The sequence below is a fragment of the Gadus morhua genome, chromosome 2 (genome assembly GCF_902167405.1).
Source record: "Gadus morhua chromosome 2, gadMor3.0, whole genome shotgun sequence".
Classification (NCBI taxonomy): Eukaryota; Metazoa; Chordata; class Actinopteri; order Gadiformes; family Gadidae; genus Gadus; species Gadus morhua.
In genome coordinates this window covers 280,826-305,825 of record NC_044049.1, presented here as the reverse complement: position 1 = coordinate 305,825, position 25,000 = coordinate 280,826, and the positions used below count along the sequence as shown (strand labels likewise).

Genomic DNA, 25,000 nt, shown 5'->3' with positions numbered 1-25,000 from the left:
AGGATGCACAGCGGGCCGGCTGTCTGACTCCCCCTCCCCCCCTCTTCCTCCTCAGGTACGTCGAGGAGCACATCCAGCGGACGGGCGTGGCCATCGAGACTCAAGGCTTCAGCTTCGTCACCAGCGGCCGCAAGAGGGAGTCCCTCACAGTGAGTCTGAGACCCTACATATCGTTGGGGTCCGACCGGCCCATATTGAACCACCTGGGGGTCTGGAGACCACATAAAGAGCTGCTTTCAAACCGGGTTCGACCAATCACCGGAGCAAAAGCGCTCGTGGGCCTTGGTCAGAAAGCCATCGCACCGTGCGTGCTTTGTGACCTAGGGGGGCTAATGTCTTGAGGTCTTTAAGCTAAGGTCTTGCAAACGACTCTTGATTGTGTTTCCTTCCTCTCTAGGGGAACGCCACCCTGCATCTCTATCCACACTTCAAACCTCTGCAAGAGTTCAAAGGTGATCCGTCGCCCTTCGTCTGCCAGCCTTCCCCGGCGGCGGCTCCTCGGTGAGCTCCGTCCTGGGGGTCTCCCCCTGTCTCCCGGTGTGTTGACCCCCGCTGCGCCCCTCTGACCCCCAGGTGTGTCGGAGTACCTGGGCACGGAGGTGTGCACGTCCCGGCAGAAGCGCTTCAGCCTGGTGACCTTCGTGGACTCCCCAGGACTGGTGGACGGGGACATGAAGTACCCCTTCGACGTGGACGAGGCCATCATGTGGCTGGGTGGGTCCACGGCGCTCTCTATCCTATTGGCTCTTTGTTGCTCCTCCCACCTGGCCCCTGGTTAGAGGCGGGGGCTTTCCTAACGCTGCGAAGTCGGCCACGCCGCTGACTCCGCCCACGCTCTTGACTCCGCCCACACCGCCATGGCCCAGGTGTACGTGGAGGTTGCCCGTGTTTGTTCACAAAAATAATGGTGATTCGAAGCGCTGCATCAGGATTCAATCGCTGCAGCCGATCTAGACGCCCTCCGGCCACCAGGACTACTGCAGTCATGTGGGGGGGGTGGTGGTGGAGGTGGAGGCGGTGGTGGGTGGTGGTGGTGGTGACACACGCCTCAGCTAGCGGTGACCAGCGAGGCGTTGACCCTTAAGTCAACAGGCTGTGTGCAGCTCTCTGATGACCTTTGGTCCTTGTGGTGAGTCTGGCCATCGCAGCGGCCCTGATATCCCAGCGCAGATCAGGGGGAGAACAGCTCACGTTTTGTAGTTCGGGCTGATTCCCGCCATGAAGGCCTTTCTAGCATTGCCATCCTTTACCCAGTACCTCCGAGACCCGGTTTCATCATTGTTCCCTGAAGCTGCACTCAACCCCTCTTTGAAACACGGGGGTCAGGTATTGAGTGTCTGTGTTTGGTGTCCCTCCCCAGGCGAGCTGTGCGACCTGATCCTGGTCTTCTTCGACCCCATGGGCCAGGCGCTGTGCAAGAGAACCCTGAACATCGTGGAGCGCCTCAACGAGAAGCACGGGACCGGCTGCACTTCTACCTGAGCAAGGCTGACGAGGCCGGGAGCGAGTCGGACCGCCAGGTAGGACCCCCGCACCGGCCCCCCCAATAAGCAAGGGGCCCCCAATTAACACCAGGACCCCCAATTAGCAAGGGGCCCCCCAAATTAACACCAGGACCCCCAATTGACACTGGGCCCCCAATTGACACTGGGCCCCCAATTGACACCGGGCCCCCAATTGACACCGGGCCCCCAATTAACACCGGGCCCCCAATTAACACTGGGCCCCCCAATTTCCACGGGCCCCCCCTCAATTTCCACGGGCCCCCCCAAATAACACGCTACCCCCAACAAATGCAGGGCCCCCGAATAAACAGCGGCCCCCAGCCCACGGCCGATACATTGGGTCAGCGTGACCTTTTTAAGACGATTGCTGGACGTTGGATTCCTCCGGTCAACAGAAACCAAAGATAACGTTGAACCCAGCGCCGAGGTGCTGATGGTGACCCTAACAGTCTGAATGCTTTAGTCCTTGGGGGGGACCCCAATACGTCATTAATGGGCGGGCTCAGCTGGAAGGCTCCCGTAGCAGGATAACGACGGGGCCCGGGGAGGAGCTGACATCGGCGTGTTTGTTCTCGTGTGTGATATCGACGCATCAAGCGTTGATTCGACTCTTATTAATATTCCTCAGGAATTTGCTGCGTTGTGAATGTTCTGTGGGGATATATCTGCATGGAGCAGTCTGGGGGGGCGCAACCCAAACAACCGATTGCTAATTCTGAAAAAGTAATGGAGGTGATGAGAACGGTGTGCTTATCGCCATGGCTACCGGGTCACCCAAAGCCCCACTGAGACTCGCAGGAGGTTGACTCCCGTGACGCGTATTACTTGACGGATTAATGCGTGGCCCGAGACGTACGGCCTCCAGCAGGACAAAGACCCCTTGTTTAGTCCTTCCAGAAGTCCCCCTGGCCCCCTCCCTCCTGGTCGCCTCACCAGACCAAGACAACGTATTGGAGACGGTGATGGTAGTATACGTGGTGGAGCAGTAGGTGTAGTATACGTGGTGGAGCAGTAGGGTGTAGTATACGTGGTGAGCAGTAGGGTGTAGTATACGTGGTGGAGCAGTAGGGTGTAGTATACGTGGTGGAGCAGTAGGGTGTAGTATACGTGGTGGAGCAGTAGGGTGTAGTATACGTGGTGGAGCAGTAGGGTGTAGTATACGTGGTGGAGCAGTAGGGTGTAGTATACGTGGTGGAGCAGTAGGGTGTAGTATACGTGGTGGAGCAGTAGGGTGTAGTATACGTGGTGGAGCAGTAGGGTGTAGTATACGTGGTGGAGCAGTAGGGTGTAGTATACGCTCCATCAGGGGCAGTGTGTGTAGCAGGGTGGGTGCTCTTCATGCCCGTGTCTCCGTCTCGTTCTCAGAGGGTGATGCTCCATCAGGGGCGGTGTGTGTAGCAGGGTGGTGTTCTTCATGCCCGTGTCCTCCGTCTCGTTCCAGAGGGTGATGCTCCATCAGGGCAGTGTGTGTAGCAGGGTGGTGTTCTTCATGCCCGTGTCTCCGTCTCGTTCCAGAGGGTGATGCTCCATCAGGGCAGTGTGTGTAGCAGGGTGGTGTTCTTCATGCCCGTGTCTCCGTCTCGTTCCAGAGGGTGATGCTCCATCAGGGCAGTGTGTGTAGCAGGGTGGTGTTCTTCATGCCCGTGTCTCCGTCTCGTTCCAGAGGGTGATGCTCCATCAGGGCAGTGTGTGTAGCAGGGTGGTGTTCTTCATGCCCGTGTCTCCGTCTCCTTCCAGAGGGTGATGCTCCATCAGGGCAGTGTGTGTAGCAGGGTGGTGTTCTTCATGCCCGTGTCTCCGTCTCCTTCCAGAGGGTGATGCTCCATCAGGGCGGTGTGTGTAGCAGGGTGGTGTGCTTCATGCCCGTGTCTCCGTCTCGTTCCAGAGGGTGATGCTCCATCAGGGCAGTGTGTGTAGCAGGGTGGTGTTCTTCATGCCCGTGTCTCCGTCTCGTTCCAGAGGGTGATGCTCCATCAGGGCAGTGTGTGTAGCAGGGTGGTGTTCTTCATGCCCGTGTCTCCGTCTCCTTCCAGAGGGTGATGCCTCCATCAGGGCAGTGTGTGTAGCAGGGTGGTGTTCTTCATGCCCGTGTCTCCGTCTCCTTCCAGAGGGTGATGCTCCATCAGGGCAGTGTGTGTAGCAGGGTGGTGTTCTTCATGCCCGTGTCTCCGTCTCGTTCCAAGAGGGTGATGCTCCATCAGGGCAGTGTGTGTAGCAGGGTGGTGTTCTTCATGCCCGTGTCTCCGTCTCGTTCCAGAGGGTGATGCTCCATCAGGCAGTGTGTGTAGCAGGGTTGGTGTCTTCATGCCCGTGTCTCCGTCTCGTCCAGAGGGTATGATGCTCCATCAGGGCAGTGTGTGTAGCAGGGTGGTGTTCTTCATGCCCGTGTCTCCGTCTCGTTCCAGAGGGTTGATGCTCCATCAGGGCCAGTGTGTGTAGCAGGGTGGTGTTCTTCATGCCCGTGTCTCCGTCTCGTTCCAGAGGGTGATGCTCCATCAGGGCAGTGTGTGTAGCAGGGTGGTGTTCTTCATGCCCGTGTCTCCGTCTCGTTCAGAGGGTGATGCTCCATCAGGGCAGTGTGTGTAGCAGGGTGTGTTCTTCATGCCCGTGTCTCCGTCTCGTTCCAGAGGGTGATGCTCCATCAGGGCAGTGTGTGTAGCAGGGTGGTGTTCTTCATGCCCGTGTCTCCGTCTCCTTCCAGAGGGTGATGCCTCCATCAGGGCAGTGTGTGTAGCAGGGTGGTGTTTCTTCATTGCCCGTGTCTCCGTCTCGTTCCAGAGGGTGATGCTCCATCAGGGCAGTGTGTGTAGCAGGGTGGTGTTCTTCATGCCCGTGTCTCCGTCTCGTTCCAGAGGGTGATGCTCCATCAGGGCAGTGTGTGTAGCAGGGTGGTGTTCTTCATGCCCGTGTCTCCGTCTCGTTCCAGAGGGTGATGCTCCATCAGGGCAGTGTGTGTAGCAGGGTGGTGCTCTTCATGCCCGTGTCTCCGTCTCGTTCCAGAGGGTGATGCTCCATCAGGGCAGTGTGTGTAGCAGGGTGGTGTTCTTCATGCCCGTGTCTCCGTCTCCTTCCAGAGGGTGATGCTCCATCAGGGCAGTGTGTGTAGCAGGGTGGTGTTCTTCATGCCCGTGTCTCCGTCTCGTTCCAGAGGGTGATGCTCCATCAGGGCAGTGTGTGTAGCAGGGTGGTGTTCTTCATGCCCGTGTCTCCGTCTCCTTCCAGAGGGTGATGCTCCATCAGGGCAGTGTGTGTAGCAGGGTGGTGTTCTTCATGCCCGTGTCTCCGTCTCGTTCCAGAGGGTGATGCTCCATCAGGGCAGGTGTGTGTAGCAGGGTGGTGTTCTTCATGCCCGTGTCTCCGTCTCGTTCCAGAGGGTGATGCTCCATCAGGCAGTGTGTGTAGCAGGGTGGTGTTCTTCATGCCCGTGTCTCCGTCTCGTTCCAGAGGGTGATGCTCCATCAGGGCAGTGTGTGTAGCAGGGTGGTGCTCTTCATGCCCGTGTCTCCGTCTCGTTCCAGAGGGTGATGCTCCATCAGGGCAGTGTGTGTAGCAGGGTTGGTGTTCTTCATGCCCGTGTCTCCGTCTCCTTCCAGAGGGTGATGCTCCATCAGGGCAGTGTGTGTAGCAGGGTGGTGTTCTTCATGCCCGTGTCTCCGTCTCGTTCCAGAGGGTTGATGCTCCATCAGGGCAGTGTGTGTAGCAGGGTGGTGTTCTTCATGCCCGTGTCTCCGTCTCCTTCCAGAGGGTGATGCTCCATCAGGGGCAGTGTGTGTAGCAGGGTGGTGTTCTTCATGCCGTGTCTCCGTCCTCGTTCCAGAGGGTGATGCTCCATCAGGGCAGTGTGTGTAGCAGGGTGGTGTTCTTCATGCCCGTGTCTCCGTCTCCTTCCAGAGGGTGATGATGCAGATCGTCCAGGAGCTTGTAAGCGACCGGGACTCAACAAGTGTGGCTTCGACATGCCCACCATCTACATCCCCAACCCCAACAAGGTAGGCCCTGCCCTGGTAGGCCCTGCCCTGGTAGGCCCTGCCCTGGTAGGCCCTGCCCTGGTAGGCCCTGCCCTGGTAGGCCCTAACCAGGTAGGCCCTAACCAGGTAGGCCCTGCCCTGGTAGGCCCTGCCCTGTAGGCCCTGCCCTGGTAGGCCTGCCCTGGTAGGCCCTGCCCTGGTAGGCCCTAACCAGGTAGGCCCTGCCCAGGTAGGCCCTGCCCTGGGGCGGAGCTGAACATGAACTGGCTCAGCTCATTCCTCGGTCCATTGTGCCAGAACCCACTTTGGCAACAGTCCACCTGGCATTGCCTGCTCTTCAGATCTACCCGCGTCTAACGACGAGTAAAAACCGATTTATTTTTAAACTTGTAAGTGAGAAAGGTGCTTCCTCTTTTAATGTATAAATAGAGCCTCCGTTTAAAGTGCCGATTCTAAATTAAATGAATGGTTTCTATTTATCGGTCTCTGTGGCCCGTTTGGCCGCATCGGTGGGAGTGATCGAATGTGTCTGATTTCATTTTTATTATTAATAGTTGATTTTTTTTTTTAATAAAATGGTTGTAAAAAGCTTTTTAAATGCCTTTTGAATATATATACCCAAGATGGTTGACTGTGGCCATATCCTCCATCTTGGATCGGTTTAAACGCCGGTGAAACACGTCACTCGAGGTTCGGGCGTGGCCTGTGGTCACCTCCCCAAGCTGGCTGACTGTGGGCCCGGGGTCACCTCCCCAAGATGGCTGACTGTGGCCCGGGGTCACCTCCCCAAGATGGCTGACGAGGCCCATGTAACCTCCCCAAGATGGCTGACTGTGGCCCTGTGTAACCTCCCAAGATGGCTGACTGTGGCCCTGTGTAACCTCCCCAAGATGGCTGACTGTGGCCCCGTGTAACCTCCCCAAGATTGCTGACTGTGGCCCTGTGTCTCCTGCAGCCCAGCCGCTGTGTGAACCAGATCGAGGAGGTGTGTCGCACGGTGGAGAAGACCATCAACCAGACGGTGCAGAACACGCTCAACTCCCTGGAGAAGGACCTGCGAGGTCATCACCGAGGCCATCGCCGACACGCTCGCCGTGGACAGGTAGGGGGCTGGGGCCGTGTGGGGGGTACGACGGCAGCGTACCACGCACCGATGACGATGATGACGATGATGAAGGGTGCCCTCCTGATCCGCTTCCTCCTGCAGGCAGACCGGCGCCCCAGAAACCGTTCGGAGCGCGCTGTAAGGGCTGCTTCATGGCCCTGCTGGGCTTCGTGGTGCCGCTGGCGCTGCTGGCGCTGCTGGTGCTGGGGACCCTCTCCAGAGAGCTGCTGGAGATGGCCCTGGGCCCCCAGGGGACTGAGGCCCTGTCCTCTACCTGGTGAGTGGTTAGCCCCACCCAGGCCCTGTCCCTCTACCTGGTGAGTGGAGGACCCCCCCCCAGGGGACCCAGGCCCTGTCCCTCTACCTGGTGAGTGGAGGACCCCCCCAGGCCCTGCCCTCTACCTGGTGAGTGGTGAACCCCCCCCCCCAGGGGACCCAGGCCCTGTCCCTCTACCTGGTGAGTGGTTAGCCCCCCCCCCAGGCCCCTGTCCCTCTACCTGGGGAGTGGGTTAGCCCCCCCCCCAGGCCCTGGCCCTCTACCTGGGGAGGGTCTAACCCCCCCAGGAGGCCCTGTCCTTAACCCCCCGGGGGCAGTCAGTGTTTATATTATGTACAGTATTCTGTTCACGAGCACTTGTGATTATCGTTCTAGAAACCGTCTGGGACTACAGCGTCCATCTTCATCATTCAGTGTGTGACGTTTCCTCTCCCTGACGTCGGGTGCATGAATGCCTGGGTGCTGCTGGTAGGACTAACGTCCCGTCCCGTCCCCCCCCCCGTCCCCCCAGGCCCCTGTGGTGCGCGGGTTCGAGTCCCTCTCCAGTAGAGCACCAGCTGTACGCCTGCGGAGGCCTCGTCTTCCTCTCCTTCCTCCTCCTCATCCTCGCCCGCTTCTCCTTCAGGTACTGTGTGTTTGTGATGTGTGTGTGTGTGTCTGTCTGTCTCCATGGCAATGTGTGTGTGGGGGGGCCTGTCCATGGCACGTGTGTGTGGGGGGGCCTGTCCATGGCAACGTGTGTGTGTGTGGTGTGGTGTGTGTGTGTGTGGTGTGTGTGTGTGTGTTGTGTGTGTGTGTGTGTGTGTGTGTGTGTGTGTGTGTGTGTGTGTGTGTGTGTGTGTGTGTGTGTGTGTGTGTGTGGTTGGAGAGATGCGTCCCTGTGTGGCTGTGGGTCTGATGCGAGGGGGTCCCGGTCTCTCTCTCTCCAGGACCCGGACCACTCTGTCCGGCCGGCAGAAGAGACAGCTGCAGGAGAAGCTGGAGTACGTGCAGGACGTGGTCAAGAGCAAAAAGGTACGAAGGGCTTTCTCTCTCACGAACGTGGCGCTAAAATAAATGTTGCATAAAAGGTTCTAGGAAAGACGTGTCAGACTGTGCTAATATTAAGAGGAGCTCTGTAATAATTTGGATAGGGTAAAGGTTTTGCCTCATCGACACATCTCTGCCTTTCTACAGAAAAAGTTGTACAGCGAATACCTGCGCCAGAGTGTCGGAGATCAGGACATGGACATGTAGAGAGGACCGACGCTGCAGGAAACCATTCCCCCGGGACGGTGGTTCGGTGGGATCACGGTGGTCCCACTGGTTTATAGAACCCTGTAGGGTCACGGTGGTCCCACTGGTTTATAGAACCCTGTGGGGTCACGGTGGTTCCACTGGTTTATAGAACCCTGTGGGGTCACGGTGGTTCCACTGGTTTATAGAACCCTGTAGGGTCACGGTGGTTCCACCGGGCTTAGAGAACCCCTTAACGCGCTGACTGCCATCTTTAGAATAACTCTTGGTCAGAACGTGGATGTAATTTGTGAGTGACCCGGTAACACTAGGCCTTTGGTAACAGTGCTGTCCATACTGTAATGTTCATCTGCTCCTTTATGCAATCGCTGTACAACTCAAACCATGCAGTACTTCAGGATTAAGGTTATTCTGCGTTTCCTGTTTTAGCACTTCTTTTTTTTTCACAAGGATAGCCTTTCTAACTTAACTATTTTTGTTAATCATTTTTAAAAACGGCATTTATACTATTTTCCAGTGTCAGGATTACAGGATCACAGAACCACTTAAATATCTATTTAAATAACGTAGCCTATTTATACGATTACAGATGTTGTATTTTGGTGAGATGGCATTTAGCACTGGTATCCTTGAGTCACATTTTCACAATGTGCAGTTTTTTTTTTTAAGATCTCCAGCATTTTATATTGTATGTTTCACACAAGTGGACCGTTTGTCAAAGAAATAAAGTTTGTTATAAGTGGACCAGCATTCAAACGCATGCAGAGGGTAATTATGTACACTGATATCATTGTAGCATGTTTTTTTTCTGTTTTGGCTGACAAATAATGTAAAAACTTTTCTATTTCTTTTCCTACATTGTCCCCGCCATTTGTTAAATTGATTTGAATAAAGGCACAACATTTAATAAAGACGGCTTTGGGTTTTTTGCTGTACAACGTGGATCGATCCTTTCAAGACCCGATGGATTCTCAATATCAAACGGAGCTACCATAGTGGAATCCACCTGTTGGGTCCTCCAGCAATCCATAGTTTTAAAGTGCATGGATTACAATAAGAGCCATAACTTGCATATCTCTCATTACATGTTAAAATATTTTTCAAAGGAGACCAGATTAGTGCAGAAGTGTTGACATTACACACGGTGGCATTTCAGGAGGGGCCCAGCCTGTCGTATGCCGGTCCCGTCCCATTCTGCCCTGTCCTATACAACCCTGTATAGGACGGCTGTCCCACACAGTCCTGTCCTCTGCTGCCCTGTCCTACAGGCCAGCAGGCTGGGACAATGTGGAAGGTTTGAACAGGAAACGCGATGACGTCATTTCCGCTGGCTTAGACCGGGGAAAGTTGTTTCCTGAAGTTGACATGGGACTAATAGATTCGTCCCTAACCCCGTGTTTGTACAAATGACATTAGCGGGTGGCGAGGGCGTTCGTTAGCCTCTTCCCCCGTCGCCAGAGCGCCTGAAGCCGGTCGGTTCTGATGGAGCCGGCCGCCGACTCCGTCTCCTCCACGGACCACGACTCGGGTAACGAACTCTGCTTTATTCCAGACTTTACGGGACACGATTCTGCGTTAATCTCTAACGATGTCTTCTGTAACGTGATGTAAGAAGCTAACTACTAGTACTAGTAGCTAACTGGTACTGCTGCTAGTGTGGTGTTTTTGTGCCACAGGTGTCGGCTGGAGATGTCGCGTAAACGAGACTCCTGGAGTCTTATCTGCTAATCACTATAACCTCCAGCAGAACATGTTCTCTAGAGTCTGATCAATAGAACCTCTAGAATAACATGTTCTATCATGTCTGATCACTAGAACCTCCAGCAGATCATGTTCTTTAGAGTCAGATCACTAGAACCTCCAGCAGATCATGTTCTTTAGAGTCAGATCACTAGAACGTCTAGAAGAACATGTTCTCTGGTGGATTTAAACAGTGGACATGTCAATGGAGATTACGTCTGCAGACATGAACAAGTGGTTCGCCTTGTTTAAAACTATTCAGCATATTTGCAATCTAATGGCTCAAGTTCTTTTCATTAATGTTCATTGTTGGTTGTGTTGGTTAACCCGTTTTTTGTGTTGATGGAAAGTTAAAGAAACACTTTAATTTCTCCCTTTTCTGTCCTTTGGTTCTGTCTTTTCGTTTGAACGTTGTTGCACATTTGAGAGGTGCTGACACTGCTCTAGATGATGCTCTGAGAAAATAAAATAATCATCTCCTTTTTATTGGAAATATAAGTAGTATAAATACCTCAAACAAACATATACACCTGAAACCCTGTAACCTGTATGTACCCTACACCACCTTCACCGCTGGTACGTCCTATCTTATCTGCAGTCTATCGCAGCTAAGACTTTGCAATGACAACGCGACATGTTTGGCTTCCAGAGGTACGCCTCCAGGAGCAGCTGGCCGAGTGCCGGGCCCAGGCCGAGCACTGGCAGGGCGTGGCCACCATCTGTGAACTGAGCAAACAGGAGGAACTCGCGGAACTCCAAAAGCAATGCGACCAAGAAATCCAGTCTCTGCAAGAGGCTCTTCAAGGTCTGTCCTCACCTCCGTCATTGTCTGTCCTAACGTCTGTCCCTCTGCCCGTCCCTCCGTCTGTCCCACTGTCTGTCTGCCTGTCACACACCTGTCTGTCCCCCTGTCTGTCTGCCTGTCTGTCTCTCTGTCTGTCCCCCTGTCTGTCCCTCCGTCTGTGTGTCTGCCTGTCACACACCTGTCTGTCCCCCTGTCTGTCTGTCCCTCTGTCTGTCTGTCCCCCTGTCTGTCCCTCTGTCCGTCCCACTGTCTGTCTGCCTGTCACACACCTGTCTGTCCCCCTGTCTATCTGTCTCTCTGTCTGTCCCTCCCCCTGTGTGTCCGGCCCCGTCCTCTCATCCTACTGGACTTGTAAACGGCTTCAGGAAGCCAGACGTGCTCTGAGGTCAGTTTAGATTCACGTCGTCCTTTAAGCCTCTCTTCTGCATGCGGTGCTTTACTGGAGAGGCCTCCCAGCCCCCCCCCCCACCCTCCCCCCCCCCCCCGTCCCCCCCCCCCCCCCCATGTCAGCCCCCCCCCCCCCCCCCAGGGGCGCGACTCCTCCTTCCTAACTGGTCCCCCCCCCCCCCCCCCCCAACAGAGACGGCCTCTCAGTATGAAGCCAGGATCGCCTGCCTGCAGTCGGAGCCAGCAGACTGGAGGAGAGGCAGCGGGCAGACCCAGGTGTGTGTGTGTGTGTGTGTGTGTGTTTGTGTGTGTGTGTGTGTGACTACCAGCATGCTGTTCAGTGTTGAGTGCGTTCCATCAAGTCATATTTAGATAAAGGCTTCATTAACCTTCAGTTTGTCCGTATCGTTGCCATCTGTCCACCACAATAGACAGGGTTTCAGAAAACCTTTTAAACACATTAAAGTGTGTCCTCCTCTTGTAGAGTGGGCGGAGACACAGGTCCAATGTGGGCGGGTCCAGGAGGGAGTCTCTGGAGGCGGGCGCCGAGGGCAGGGCGCTGACGGACAGCCCCAACAGCCTATCGGCAGACCAGGACGGGGAAGGGGCGGGCCTTGGTGCAGAAGGCTACTTCTCCCAGCACTGCGACACGGCCTCCATGTCCTCCTTCTCCCTGGACACGCCCTCTCTGGCCAGGAGACCGCCCCCTCAGGAAGACACCGCCTCCCTGGTTTCCACGGGAACTCTGGTGCCCGAGGCCATCTACCTGCCGCCCGCCGGCCACCGATTGGTCACACACAGTGACTGGGACGCGCTCAACACTCAGGTGAGTCCCGCCCCTCAGACTCCTGGCAATCAGTTTCCCTTTGGTGGAATATCGAAAACGGAGCTGAGGTGTGACTCCGCCCCTTCAGTGACTCGCCCCTTCAGTGACCCCGCCCCTTCAGTTGTTGGTCCCAGGCCCCCCCCCCCCAGTAGGCTGGCTGCTGGATCCCAGATTAGCAGCAGGGGGATTAGGGCGGGTGGATGGATCAGAGGGTTCAGTGCAGCCCCGTGTCGACGCCGCCCGCAGGTCTCTGAGCTGAGGGGGAAGCTGAGGAGGCTGGAGCAGGAGAAGGAGGAGCTGGAGGCGGAGCTGGACACACAGACCAACCACACGCACAAACAGGTGGACACACACACACACACACACACACACACACCACACACACAGACCCACCACACACACAAACAGGTGGACGCACACGCCAACCACACAGACCCACCACACACACACACAGTGGACACACACACACACACACACACACAGACCAACCACACACACTAACAGGTGGACGCACACACACACCACACACACACACCACACACAACACACACACACACAGCTGGACACACACACACAAACACAAACCCACACACACACAGGTAGAGGTGGACACACAAAGACACACACACACCCACAGGTCGATCAATAACTTTATTAATAAGATGATATCATTAATCCTTATTGAATTGTTTTCATGCCAGTACTATAAAAAATGTTTAATAATTCTACAGAAAAAAAAGCTGATCCGATTCCTTCAACGTTTGCGCTCTAAGCAGGTTGCTGATTTCCTTTCCTCCTATTGGTTCTCTTTGTGGTCAGGTGACGTTGCTCCAGTGTCAGGTCCACACGTCAGAGACCCTCCTCCAAGACCTCCAGAAATCTGTCAGCCAATCACAGAACGCCGTGCAGAGCCGCTTGGTAAAAGCCCCGCCTCCGTTAAAGCTGGAGTAGATGATATCTGGGTCACCTGACCTGACGAACAGGAAGTAGAAGAGCATTATCTCTATAGCCAGACAGATATCTACAACACGTCATCAGGACACTACATTCCAACATTAATCCAAACTAAGTATACATTTAGTACGTATGCATAACTTGTACATATATGTATATAGTTATGCATATGTACTAATCTATGTATATTTATTAATCATTGTTAATGTTTACATGTATCTTAATATCTATTTATGACCTTCTGCAAGATAAGGTCATAACTGCTGATGTATATCTGGATGTATGCTTCAGGCTTTGCGTGAATATGATGTCAAAGCCCAAACTAATGACACTGAATTGTAACGCAAGCGGTGAAACCAACCCAGAACATCAACCATCTCCCTGTCGTCTTTATACTGAAACCTTTATTTTCAATCATTATTTTATCAGTTCTTTGAATCAGCAAAGCACCCAAGAAAAAGTTCAGCACTTTTTTGCACACTATTCATTTGCCTCCACAAAGATTTCTTGTTGGACCTCAGCGACCTGGCGATGGACAGAGTATCGTTTAGTCTCCCCTCCTGCTCCTGACGACAGTCACAGACGGTCACAGTACCACCTGGTCTCCCGTCCTGCGCTCCACCGAGCAGGAGGCTGACCCTGACCGTGTCCCCCCCAGGCGGAGCTGTCCTTATCCCAGAGGCGCGTGTGTGGAGAGCTGTCCAGGCTGAAGGGAGAGGAGGTGGAGGACGAGGAACCAACCGCCACACCTTTCCCCGGGACTCAACAGGTGGCCAGACTCTCTCGCTCTCGCTCTCGCTCTCGCTCTCTCGCTCTCTCATTGGGCGTGCGTCCTTAAGAACCAGAACCATGAGGAAACACACGCCCAGGCCGTATGGACCTGACTTAACAAACAGGGACACAATGAATGTCAGCCCGGGCCTTCCTGTGTTTCAGAGGACAGGAAACGGAGGAATTTGAAAGAGGCCGAAAATAAAATAATTGATTGTATTCATTTTATTTTGCCGTGGGTCGGCTTCATGTTGAAGGTGTCGGTTCAGCAGTAGTATCCGTTAGCCCTCGACCAACAGGGGTCTGCTCGTAGTGAAGCGTGTGAAAGGTCCCCCGGTGTAACGCTGGCTGTGGCCCACAGGGGGCGCACTCGGAGGAGCGGCTCCGCATCGAGATCGTGAACCTGAAGGAGCAGCTGGACACGCGCACCGAGGAGAGCGGTGGGTCCCTCCGCCTCCGCGTAGCCAGACTCACCACATGTTACCGGAACTATTCAGAACAATTGTACCTCAATGGGTTTTCTATGCTGAGTGACTCTCAATGTTTTGACCTCTTTGACCTCCTGTGAATATCTCCTCCTCCTCCTCCTCCTCCTCCTCCTCCTCCTCCTCCTCCTCCTCCTCCTCCGCCCGCTGAGCAGAGCTGTTAGAAGGTGAGTCAGAGGTCAGGAGATACAATTGCTCACATCGACATTCTGACTTTGCTACGTCTTGCTGACTGTTTTCAAAGACTTAAACATAAATATTAAATTAATAACCACCAGTTTGACTGTCTTGCTGCCTGTCTTTATGACTGTCCTGCTGACTGTCCTGCTGCCTGTCTTGCTGCCTGTCTTTATGACTGTCCTGCTGACTGTCCTGCTGACTGTCCTGCTGACTGTCTTGCTGCCTGTCCTGCTGCCTTTCTTGCTGCCTGTCTTGCTGACTGTCCTGCTGACTGTCTCCCTGCCTGCTCCACAGTGCAGTTCTCCTCCCTGAAGACGGAGACTGAGCGCGTGCGGGCCCAGAGGGACCAGAGCCGGGCTGAACTGGCGGCGGGCCGCACCGAGCTGGACGCCCTGCGGGTGGCGCTGTCCCACCTGCAGAGCACCAACAAGGCGCTGGGCCAGGAGAAGGTAGCGCTGCGTTAACACAAGCAGAGCCTCAGCAGACGCTTATCAAGAGCCACTTACAGCAGGTCCAACTGGTCCGTTAGTCAGAAAGAAGACAAACAACATTATCTCTGTGTCTACAGTCAGGATGTTCATAGAACCAAGTCCCGAGCACTAACCATCACTAGGTTAACCCTAGTGATGGTTAGTCACTAGGGTTGAATATAAATCATTTAAGTTTCAGACGTTGGCATCCGACGGTCTCTGAGAGCCTCCAGTCCTGAGGGTGTAGACCACCGGGCCGTAGGGTGCTGACCTCTTTCCTCTCCCCTCCCCTCCCCTCCCCTCCTCCCCTCCTCCCCTCCTCCCCCTCCTCTCCTCTCCTCCTCTCCTCTCCTCTCCTCCTCCTCCTGTCCCCTCCTCTCCTCCTCCTCTCCTCTCTCCTCCTCTCCTCTCCTCCTCTCCCTCCTCTCCTCTCCCCTCCTCCCCTCCTCCCCTCTCCCCCTCCCTCTCCTCTCCCCTCCTCTCCTCCTCCCCTCTCCTCTCTCCTCTCCTATCCTCCTCACTCCTCTCCTCACTCCCCTCCTCTCCTCTCCTCTCCTCTCTCTCTCCTCCCTCCTCTCCTTTCCCCTCCTCCTCTCCTCTCCTCCCCTCCTCCCCTCCTCTCCTCTCCTCCCTCTCTCTCTCCTCCCCTCCTCCTCTCCTCCCCTCTCTCTCTCCTCTCCTCTCCTCTCCCCTCCTCCTCTCTCCTCCTCCTCTCCTCCCCTCCTCCTCTCCCCTCCTCCCCCCCCAGGCCGCCCTGCAGCAGCAGTGTCTGGAGTCCCGTGGTCAGGTGATCAGCCTCCACACCCAGCTGGACACCAGCCAGGCCGTCCAGATGGACTTCGTCCAGCTGTCCCAGACGCTGCAGGTGAAGCTGGAGCTGATCCGTCAGGCCGTGACCCTGGACCAGGCCCGGGAGATCCTGGGGGAGGGCCCCCTCCCCGCGGACCCCCCCCCCACCACCGGGTCCACGTGAACCCCCTCAGCCCCCCCCCCCGCTGCCCCCAGGACCCCCCTACCTACCACAGACCACCAAGAAGACCCCCGGGGACCACCACCTGTCTGGGTCACCAAGGCGACGGGTCGGACGGCCCCCCTGGTCAGAGACCCCTCAGGCCCTCCGACCCCCCCCCACACCGGTCCGGACCCCCCCCCCCACCGGTCCGGACCCCCCCGGGGCTCCGCTTCTAAACTTTGTTCTCGGGCTCCGTGGTTCGAACTGAAGAAGAACAAATCCTCACTGACACCCAGACACTACGACCCCCCCCTGACCCCACCCTGACCCTGACCCCGCCCTGACCCTGACCCCGCCCTGACCCTGACCCTGCCCTAACCCTGACCCCGCCCTGACCCCGACCCACTCCTACAGCCCCCCCCCCCCACGACCCCACCCCTACTACACTCCGCCCCCCCCTGCCCCCACCGGACCACCGGGCTCACGCACTAAAGCATCTCAGCCTGCACTAACATGTGATGTCATACATTCCCAGTACAGCTGCTCATATCCCAGTACAGCGGTTCATATCCCAGTACAGCTGTTCATATCCCAGTACAGCGGTTCATATCCCAGTACAGCGGTTCATATCCCAGTACAGCGGTTCATATCCCAGTACAGCTGCTCATATCCCAGTACAGCGGTTCATATCCCAGTACACCAGCAGTCGCCCTGATGGTCTCCGCTCTCTGTGAAGCCTGATTGCACATGTGGAGGCGGACTACCGTGTTACCCCGGCAACGGCATCTCAGCATCTCGGACCAAACATGAGAGCCGGCGGCAGAGCTCAGAATAGCGACGCTGAAAAACGCTCTTCAGGTCTCGGTGAACTGTAGTGGCCAGCGTTTCTATGGAAACGCACAAGTTAAATAATGCTGACGGCGCGAAGCTGTGATTGATCCGTCTGATGATTGACACTTTCTCTGTAACCAAACGAAATCTGAATTTCTTTCATATAAAGACCCAATATAACGCGAGCCAACCTGTTGTTCTTTCTTTAATCCAGCAGCTCTCCTACGTCAACCGGCCAGCTAAGAAGGGTTAGGGGTTTGATTCCCGCTGCGCTACGAGGCTCTGCCTCGGTTATTTAGATGTTTAAGATAAGGGCTTTGAGCTAATGAAGCTAGGAACTCAATCATGTACTTAGTCGCTTGTTTTTAATCGATGTGTTCCAGACCCATCCAAATGAAATTTTAAAAACCACACCTATCAAAAATGAAGTCATTGGCATGAGATGTACGGCTAACCAATGGAATGGAGGCACTGGGCGTGTCGGATAATCATAATTAAATTCCAATAACAACCCTTCCCCCAAATCCAGAATTTGCAACAGAAGTCGTCAAACTATTATTTGAACAACCCAATTAAAACTCAAACTATAGTACATTTCAGCAAATAGCAACTTAACTGTAGTCATGGCTTCATAAGGACTTAAACATATAGTGCCTAACCAAATACCTAATCATAATTGTTGCCCCATACCCAGAAGCTCCTGTTGATATTTACAATGATCTGATATAGAAATAGTCATTAATAATCACAGGGCTCAGGATTTGTAGTCAGTGCGCCCAAATATTGAAATGGTTAAACCTGCACTATAACTTTTCCACTAGAGCTAATAACTATTAAACAAGAATCTACAATTTCCGAACTAGAAAGTTTTCAAGAATAATACGCCGATCTACAAGTCGATCCATACAGTGAGTTGTTCACGATAAAGCATTTTAATTTGTTCTGATAACATTGCATTATGTAAGCTGATAATAATCAGCCTACATAATGCAGGTTAACACCCTTCTATTAGATTCCACTATCTACATCCATCTGGCTGGGTCTGAGGCTGCTATGGTTCGCTTCGTCACACTGACTGGACACTAACCATCTAGAACTGCTTGATAAGGGCTAACGTATCTAGAGGGAAAACAATCATGGTGTTTTTTTTCGCCCTGCATGAGACTACATTAGCATCAAGTGAGCATTTTGTTGCAAGCTCATCCATGCTTCCTCTACTTTACTTGAATGTTATTTGCTTTCGATGTAAGTTGCGCACTTTCCTTGCACATCTTTCCATTTCGTTAGCGTACGTCTTGTGTCCCCATGACTGCATGTTGCACGGCTCTAATGAAAAGCAACAATTAAAAGTCGATATGCAGTCCCTCACCCTTTTCCTTTCCTCCCCCAGGAATCCATCTGTGCCGCCCAGTTGATCACGAGGACGAGGGCTTGGGTCGGCTGGCCCACACGGTGCAGGTCTTGGTGGACCTCGCGCCGACCTGCTGCCAGCCACCGCCGCTAGCAGACCGGAGCCGCTAGGGGCGGACAGGCTGAGCACTGCTCCGTCCTCTCTTAGCTCCATGTCCTCCACCGCCGCTAGCAGACCGGAGCCGCTAGGGGCGGACAGGCTGAGCACTGCTCCATCCTCCTCTTAGCTCCATGTCCTCCACCGCCGCCGCTAGCAGACCGGAGCCGCTAGGGGCGGACAGGCTGAGCACTGCTCCATCCTCCTCTTAGCTCCATGTCCTCCACCACCGCCGCTAGCAGACCGGAGCCGCTAGGGGCGGACAGGCTGAGCACTGCTCCATCCTCTCTCTAGCTCCATGTCCTCCACCACCGCCGCTAGCAGACCGGAGCCGCTAGGGGCGGACAGGCTGAGCACTGCTCCCTCCTCCTCTTAGCTCCATGTCCTCCACCACCGCCGCTAGCAGACCGGAGCCGCTAGGGGCGACAGGCTGAGCACTGCTCCATCCTCCTCTTAGCTCCATGTCCTCCACCGCCGCTAGCAGACCGGAGCCGCTAGGGGCGGACAGGCTGAGCACTGCTCCATCCTCCTCTTAGCTCCATGTCCTCCACCGCCGCTAGCAGACCGGAGCCGCTAGGGGCGGACAGGCTGAGCACTGCTCCATCCTCCTCTTAGCTCCATGTCCTCCACTGATTGTGCTGTCATCCAAAGGTCCAAAATGGTACCCCAAAAAAATCAATGGTACACTTGGTCTAATCATTGGTTGTTGAAAGTGAACGATGGATTTCTTCCGGGTTTACAAGTGAAAACAGGCGTTTAGTTAGATTTTTTGGTTTTCAAGTAGGCCTTTATAAATTATGCACATGGCAAGTGGAAGTCGAGCAACTTGTTTTAAAGTTGATTCATACATTTTTTTGTGAGGATTTTTAACTTTAAAATTTTTTTACTCGTCAAACGTCTATCATGCAATTCTTCATACGACATTATCATTATCATTATGGGCATTATCCCGACCAACAATAACAGCATATGACTGCACTGAATCCATCAAAAAAGCATGTATTTTCAATCTTTGTCAGTTCCATTCCCTGTCGTCGTCATTCAGTAAATTAGGAGACTAGCAGACTAGGCCCTGGTGTCCTGAGTTCAAGTCCCGTCAGTATGTCTCCATTGCACTTTTTATTTTAAAAATTCGAAGGGAAGGGGGGGGGGACTTTACTTTCATCACTATACAATTATGTGCCCTACTAAAATTAGCAAGAGGTCTATGTTCTCACATGTTCTATTCGATACATTTCGACAATGTCAGCCCTTATGGGTTTTTCATGACGACAGATAAAAACGACAGTGTTACCCTTTACGTTTCATTTGATAAAAACGACAGTGTTACCCCTTATGTTTTTTTTCCCATGACTGATGAAAAACAACAGTGTTACGCCTTATATTTTATTTGACATGGACAATAATTTTTTTTTTTCATGATGACCAATAAAAAACGACAGTGTTAACCCCTTATGTTTTTTTTCCCATGACTGATGAAAAACAACTGTTATATTTTATTTGACATGGACAATTTTTTTTTTTTTCATGACGGCCAATAAAAAACAACAGTGTTACCCCTTATGTTTTTTTTCATGACGACCATAAAAAACAACAGTGATACCCCTTATGTTTTTTTCATGACCCATAAAAACGACAGTGTTACCCCTTATGTTTTTTTTTTTTCATGACGACCAATAAAAAACGACAGTGTCACCCCTCATGTTTCATTTGATATAAACGACAGTGTTACCCCTTGTGTTTTTTTTCATGACGACCAAGAAAAACAACAGTGTCACACCCTTATGTTTTATTTGATAAATATCGACGGTGTTACCCTTATATTTATTTCATGACGGCCGATAAAATAACGACAGTGGCACCCCTATCAACGTTTTTGCAGGGATCCGAACATGAGCTGTTTAGAGTGTTAACCTCCAACTTATCAATGCACCATCAAGACAGTGTCACCCCTTATGTTTTATTTGATAAATATCAACAGTGATACCCCTTATGTTTTTTTCATGACGACCAATAAAAAACAACAGTGTTCCCCTTATTTTTTTTTTCATGACGACCAATAAAAAAACAGTGTTACCCCTTATGTTTTTTTTCATGACGACCAAAGAAAAACGACAGTGTTACCCTTATGTTTTTTTTCATGACGACCAATAAAAAAACAACAGTGTTACCCCTTATGATTTTTCATGACGAACAATAAAAAACGACAGTGTTACCCTTATGTTTTTTTTCATGTCGACCAATAAAAGACAAGTGTTACCCCTCATGTTTTTTTTTCATGTTGACCAATAAATAACAACAGTGGTACCCCTATCAACATTTTTGCGGGTATCCGAACATGAGCGGTTTAGAGTGTTAACCGCCGAACTTATCAATGCTCCATCAAGACACTTTTTATAATCGTCACAAAGCTTATACTTGACCTTATAATTCGCATGAAATAGAGATATGAGTATTCCAACAGAGGACATCAACCGGACTTGAACCCCGGGCTCCAGGGGTTTTAGCTCACCTCTCGCTCTCTCCCTTCCCACTAAGATTCATATTTTAATTAAGTCTGAGGTTATTATGACATGATAGCATTACGTTTAAAGATATTGTGTTTTCCACAGAATTGAGCCGCGGTCTCCAGTGGTTAGGCAGAGTGCAGTCCACTGCACCACTGAGGCGAAGACAATACACAATAATCAATCATCAATAAAGAGGATATACATGACATTAAAATGTATGTGTGTGTTTCTATTATTTCCCTTATGTTCTGTTTCATGACGACCAAAAACAAACGACAGTGTTACCCCTTACTTTTATTTGACAAAGACAACAGTGTTACCCTTTATGTTTTTTTTTCATGACGACCAATAAAAAACAACAGTGTTACCCCTTATGTTTTTTTCATGACGACCAATGAAAAACAACAGTGTTACCCCTTATGTTTTTTTTCATGACGACCAATAAAAACACAGTGTTACCCTTACGTTTTTTTATGACGACCAATAAAAAACGACAGTGTTACCCCTTATGTTTTTTTTCATGACGACCAAGAAAAACAACAGTGTCACCCTCTATGTTTTATTTGATAAATATCAACAGTGTCACCCCTTATATTTATTACATGACGGCCGATAAAAAACTACAGAGTTACCCCTTATGTTTTTTTCATGACGACCAAAGAAAACGACAGTGTTACCCCTTATGTTTTTTTTCATCATGACGACCAATAAAAAAACACAGTGTTACCCCTTATGTTTTTTTCATGCCGACCAATAAAAAACGACAGTGTTACCCCTTATGTTTTTTTCATGACGAACAATAAAAAACGACATTGTTACCCCTTATGTTTTTTTTCATGACGACCAATAAAAAACGACAGTGTTACCCCTTATGTTTTTTTTCATGACGACCAATAAAAAACAACAGTGTTACCCCTTATGTTTTTTTTCATGACGACCATAAAAAAACAACAGTGTTAGCCCTTATGTTTTTTTCATGACCAATAAATAACGACAGTGGCACCCATATCAACGTTTTTGCGGGGATCCGAACATGAGCTGTTTAGAGTGTTAACCTCCGAACTTATCAATGCTCCATCAAGACACTGTATATAATCGTCACAAAGGTTATACTTGACTTTATAATTCGCACGAAATAGAGATAAGAGTCTTCCAACAGAGGACATCAACCGGACTTGAACACCGGTCTCTTGGGGTTTAGCTGACAGCTCTCGCCACTTCCCACTGAGATTAGTATTTTAATTAAGACTGAGGTTATATATGACATGATAGCATTGCGTTTAAAATTAAAGATATTGTGTTACCCTTTGTTTTTTTTCATGACGACCAATAAAAAACAACAGTGTTACCCCTTATGTTTTTTTCATGACGACCAATAAAAAACGACAGTGTTACCCCTTACGTTTTTTTTCATGACGACCAATAAAAACAACAGTGTTACCCCTTATGTTTTTTTTTCATGACGACCAATAAAAAACAACAGTGTTACCCCTTACGTTTTTTTTTCATGACGACCAATAAAAAACAACAGTGTTACCCCTTATGTTTTTTTTTCATGACGACCAAAGAAAAACAACAGTGTCACCCTCTATGTTTTATTTGATAAATATCAACAGTGTCACCCCTTATATTTATTACATGACGGCCGATAAAAAAACTACAGAGTTACCCCTTATGTTTTTTCATGACGACCAAAGAAAACGACAGTGTTACCCCTTATGTTTTTTTTCATGACGACGAATAAAAAACGACAGTGTTACCCCTTATGTTTTTTTTCATGACGATCAAAAAAACAACAGTGTTACCCCTTATGTTTTTTTTCATGACGACCAATAAAAAACAACGGTGTTCCCCTTATGTTTTTTTTCATGACGACCAATAAAAAAACAGCAGTGTTACCCCTTATGTTTTTTTCATGACGACCAAAGAAAAACGACAGTGTTACCCCTTATGTTTTTTTTTCATGACGACCAATAAAAAAACAACAGTGTTAGCCCTTATGTTTTTTTCATGACCAATAAATAACGACAGTGGCACCCATATCAACGTTTTTGACGGGATCCGAACATGAGGTGTTTAGAGTGTTAACCTCCGAACTAATCAATGCTCCATCAAGACACTTTATATAATCGTCACAAAGGTTATACTTGACTTTATAATTCGCACGAAATAGAGATAAGAGTCTTCCAACAGAGGACATCAACCGACTTGAACCCCGGTCTCCAGCTCACAGCTCTCTCCACTTCCCACTGAGGTTAGTATTTTAATTAAGACTGAGGTTATATATGACATGATAGCATTACGTTTAAATTAAAGATATTGTGTTTTCCACAGAAATTGAGCCACGGTTTCCAGTGGGTTAGGCAGAGTGCACTCCACTGCACCACTGAGGCGAAGACAATACACAAAAATCTATCATCAATAAAGAGGATATACATGACATTAAAATGTATGTGTGTATTTCTATTATTTCCCTTATGTTTTTTTTCATGACGACCAATAAAAAACGACAGTGTTACCGCTTATATTTTATTGATAAAACGACAGTGTTACCCCCTATGTTTTAATTGATAAATATCGTCAGTGTTACCCCTTATGTTTTTTTCATGATGGCTGATAAAAAACGACAGTGTTACCCCTTATGTTTCATTTGATTAAAACGACATGTTACCCTTGTGTTTTTTCCATGACGACCAATAAAAAACACATGTTACCCCTTATATATTTTTTCATGACGACCAATAAAAAACAACAGTGTTACTACAGTGTTACAACACTTTTTTTCCTTAACTTTTCTGTATTCTTATTAAAAATAAATCCTGTTTCCTTGAATCGAAGACCAGGACCTGGGAGCTGAGTCCCATTGAACGGCCAAGGATCCCGCACGGATGAGCCCCTTCCCACCTGCAGGACTTCATTATTCTGTTTCGTCCTCCTCGACTCCGACCCCTCCGTCAATCAACAGCGTGACTTCTTTCAATCCCCGTTTATCCATATCCAAAGCCGAAACTCATTGCAAACATTTTGTTCATCCGTTTGTCCGAGGAAATACAACACCAGCAACTCTCACGAGTCGAGACATTCCACTGCAAAACGTCTGGCTTTTGTCTGCAACATGAAACCAGACAACATGGAGTCTGGAGATGAACACACGCAAGGTAATTCTATCGTGATCCACATTGGGGAAACACACACAACTACAAACTACAACACAACCCAGCTGGACATATATACTCTTTAATATATAGCTTTATTCTTTAAGAATAGAATAATCACAGAATAGTTTAAACTCTCACCTATATATGATTTCAATACTACACAAAAATACTTTAGCTGTTTTTTCAGGTAATTTCTTCCGTCGTTCTCCTGATGATCGCTTTTTGCGTTAACCGATCTTTCACACGTCACATTTTCTTCTTTTTTGTGATGCCTTGAATGAGCGACAGCGCGTCTCTCTTCTGTCGCTCGGCTCTCTGCTGCCCCCCTGCTGGCCTCGGCTGCTCTCCAGCTTGGATCGGCCGTTAGACTTTCCCTGGAAGGACACAAAAAGACGTTCCCTCAGGTCAAAGAGATGTGATTGTAAGCCTACTTCAGCAGTTGTTAAATAATATTAAAAAAAACAATGCCCAGATTAATTAAAAATAGTCAAGTGCAACGCTACATTGGGATATTTAAATCAAACTCATGATGTCCAATGACGACTGAGATCAGCAATAATGAATGAAAACACAAACACACACACACACACACACACACACACACACACACACACACACACACACACACACACACACACACACACACACACACACACACACACACACACACACACATGCCGGCCGGAGGTGTGAATGACCCGACGTTACAGACCGTTTAACCCCGAGTGGCGGGCGACGCGTCAGGGCCGCCGTGGCGCTGAACCCTCACCTTCGGGATGTCCGGGCCACGAACTTCAGCACCTCGTCGAGGAGGATGACGGGGAAGGAGAGCTTCAGCACCATGAGCCACTGCTCCACGTTCAGGTGGGTCAGCTTGAAGATCATCTGGGGGGCAGAGACCGTCAGATGGGGAGCTGGGCTCCTTCAGACCCAGACCAGAGGAGGGTCTGGGTCAACAGTCCGGTTACTCATCTAAGTCACCTCATAGATTGCTCAATGTGGCGTTTTAAGAGAATCCGTCTAATGACCCCGCGCATTATTCATACATCACCCTCCCCTCGTGGAGGTGGTTATGCAACGACACCCGAGCACCAGCAGAGGGGAGGGGGGTGAGACCAGTGAGAGCAGAGTGAGAGAGGGCAGAGTGAGAGAGGGCAGAGTGAGAGAGAGAGAGAGGAGAGAGAGAGAGAGAGAGAGAGAGAGAGAGAGAGAGAGAAGAGAGAGAGAGAGAGAGGAGAGAGAGAGAGGGAGAGAGAGAGAGGGAGAGAAGAGAGAGAGAGAGAGAGAGGGAGAGAAGAGAGAGAGAGGGAGAGAGGAGAGAGAGAGAGAGGGC

General features: G+C 50.9%; 2 protein-coding genes and 1 long non-coding RNA gene across 3 annotated transcripts in view; 2 read left to right on the top strand and 1 right to left on the bottom strand.

Moving 5' to 3' along the window:
- Positions 1 to 9,004, top strand: part of LOC115532022 (uncharacterized) — a 10,670-nt gene extending 1,666 nt beyond the window's left edge. Inside the window, 15 exon segments of the mRNA XM_075074171.1 lie at positions 56 to 149; positions 398 to 452; positions 574 to 714; positions 1,361 to 1,456; positions 1,459 to 1,520; positions 5,397 to 5,421; positions 5,424 to 5,494; positions 6,429 to 6,527; positions 6,529 to 6,575; positions 6,685 to 6,838; positions 6,878 to 6,895; positions 7,367 to 7,399; positions 7,401 to 7,480; positions 7,785 to 7,869; positions 8,032 to 9,004. Coding sequence (XP_074930272.1) covers positions 56 to 149; positions 398 to 452; positions 574 to 714; positions 1,361 to 1,456; positions 1,459 to 1,520; positions 5,397 to 5,421; positions 5,424 to 5,494; positions 6,429 to 6,527; positions 6,529 to 6,575; positions 6,685 to 6,838; positions 6,878 to 6,895; positions 7,367 to 7,399; positions 7,401 to 7,480; positions 7,785 to 7,869; positions 8,032 to 8,091 — 1,120 coding nt within the window. The 3' untranslated portion in view covers positions 8,092 to 9,004.
- A 399-nt stretch (positions 9,005 to 9,403) lies between these two features.
- rabep2 (rabaptin, RAB GTPase binding effector protein 2) lies at positions 9,404 to 15,998 on the top strand. The gene is made up of 11 exons (XM_030347068.1): positions 9,404 to 9,619; positions 10,481 to 10,636; positions 11,217 to 11,299; positions 11,508 to 11,849; positions 12,096 to 12,191; positions 12,669 to 12,767; positions 13,462 to 13,572; positions 13,936 to 14,014; positions 14,215 to 14,226; positions 14,534 to 14,688; positions 15,458 to 15,998. The coding sequence occupies exons 1-11, from the start codon at positions 9,574 to 9,576 to the stop codon at positions 15,680 to 15,682; spliced, it is 1,404 nt and encodes a 467-aa protein (XP_030202928.1). The 5' UTR covers positions 9,404 to 9,573; the 3' UTR covers positions 15,683 to 15,998.
- Positions 15,999 to 23,732: 7,734 nt separating this feature from the next.
- Positions 23,733 to 24,702, bottom strand: LOC115557378 (uncharacterized). The gene is made up of 2 exons (XR_003979181.1): positions 24,437 to 24,702; positions 23,733 to 24,041 (listed from the first exon to the last, which is right to left on the bottom strand). It is a non-coding gene; the product is annotated as an uncharacterized LOC115557378 (long non-coding RNA).
- Between the last annotated feature and the right edge of the window lie 298 nt (positions 24,703 to 25,000).

Excerpts from the sequence above, each read along its gene's own strand:
- rabep2 (XM_030347068.1), top strand. The coding sequence starts at position 9,574 with ATGGAGCCGGCCGCCGACTCCGTCTCCTCCACGGACCACGACTCGG. Across the intron at positions 9,620-10,480 it reads CTCCACGGACCACGACTCGG|AGGTACGCCTCCAGGAGCAG; the intron begins GTAACGAACTCT and ends TTTGGCTTCCAG. Across the intron at positions 12,192-12,668 it reads CCAACCACACGCACAAACAG|GTGACGTTGCTCCAGTGTCA; the intron begins GTGGACACACAC and ends CTTTGTGGTCAG.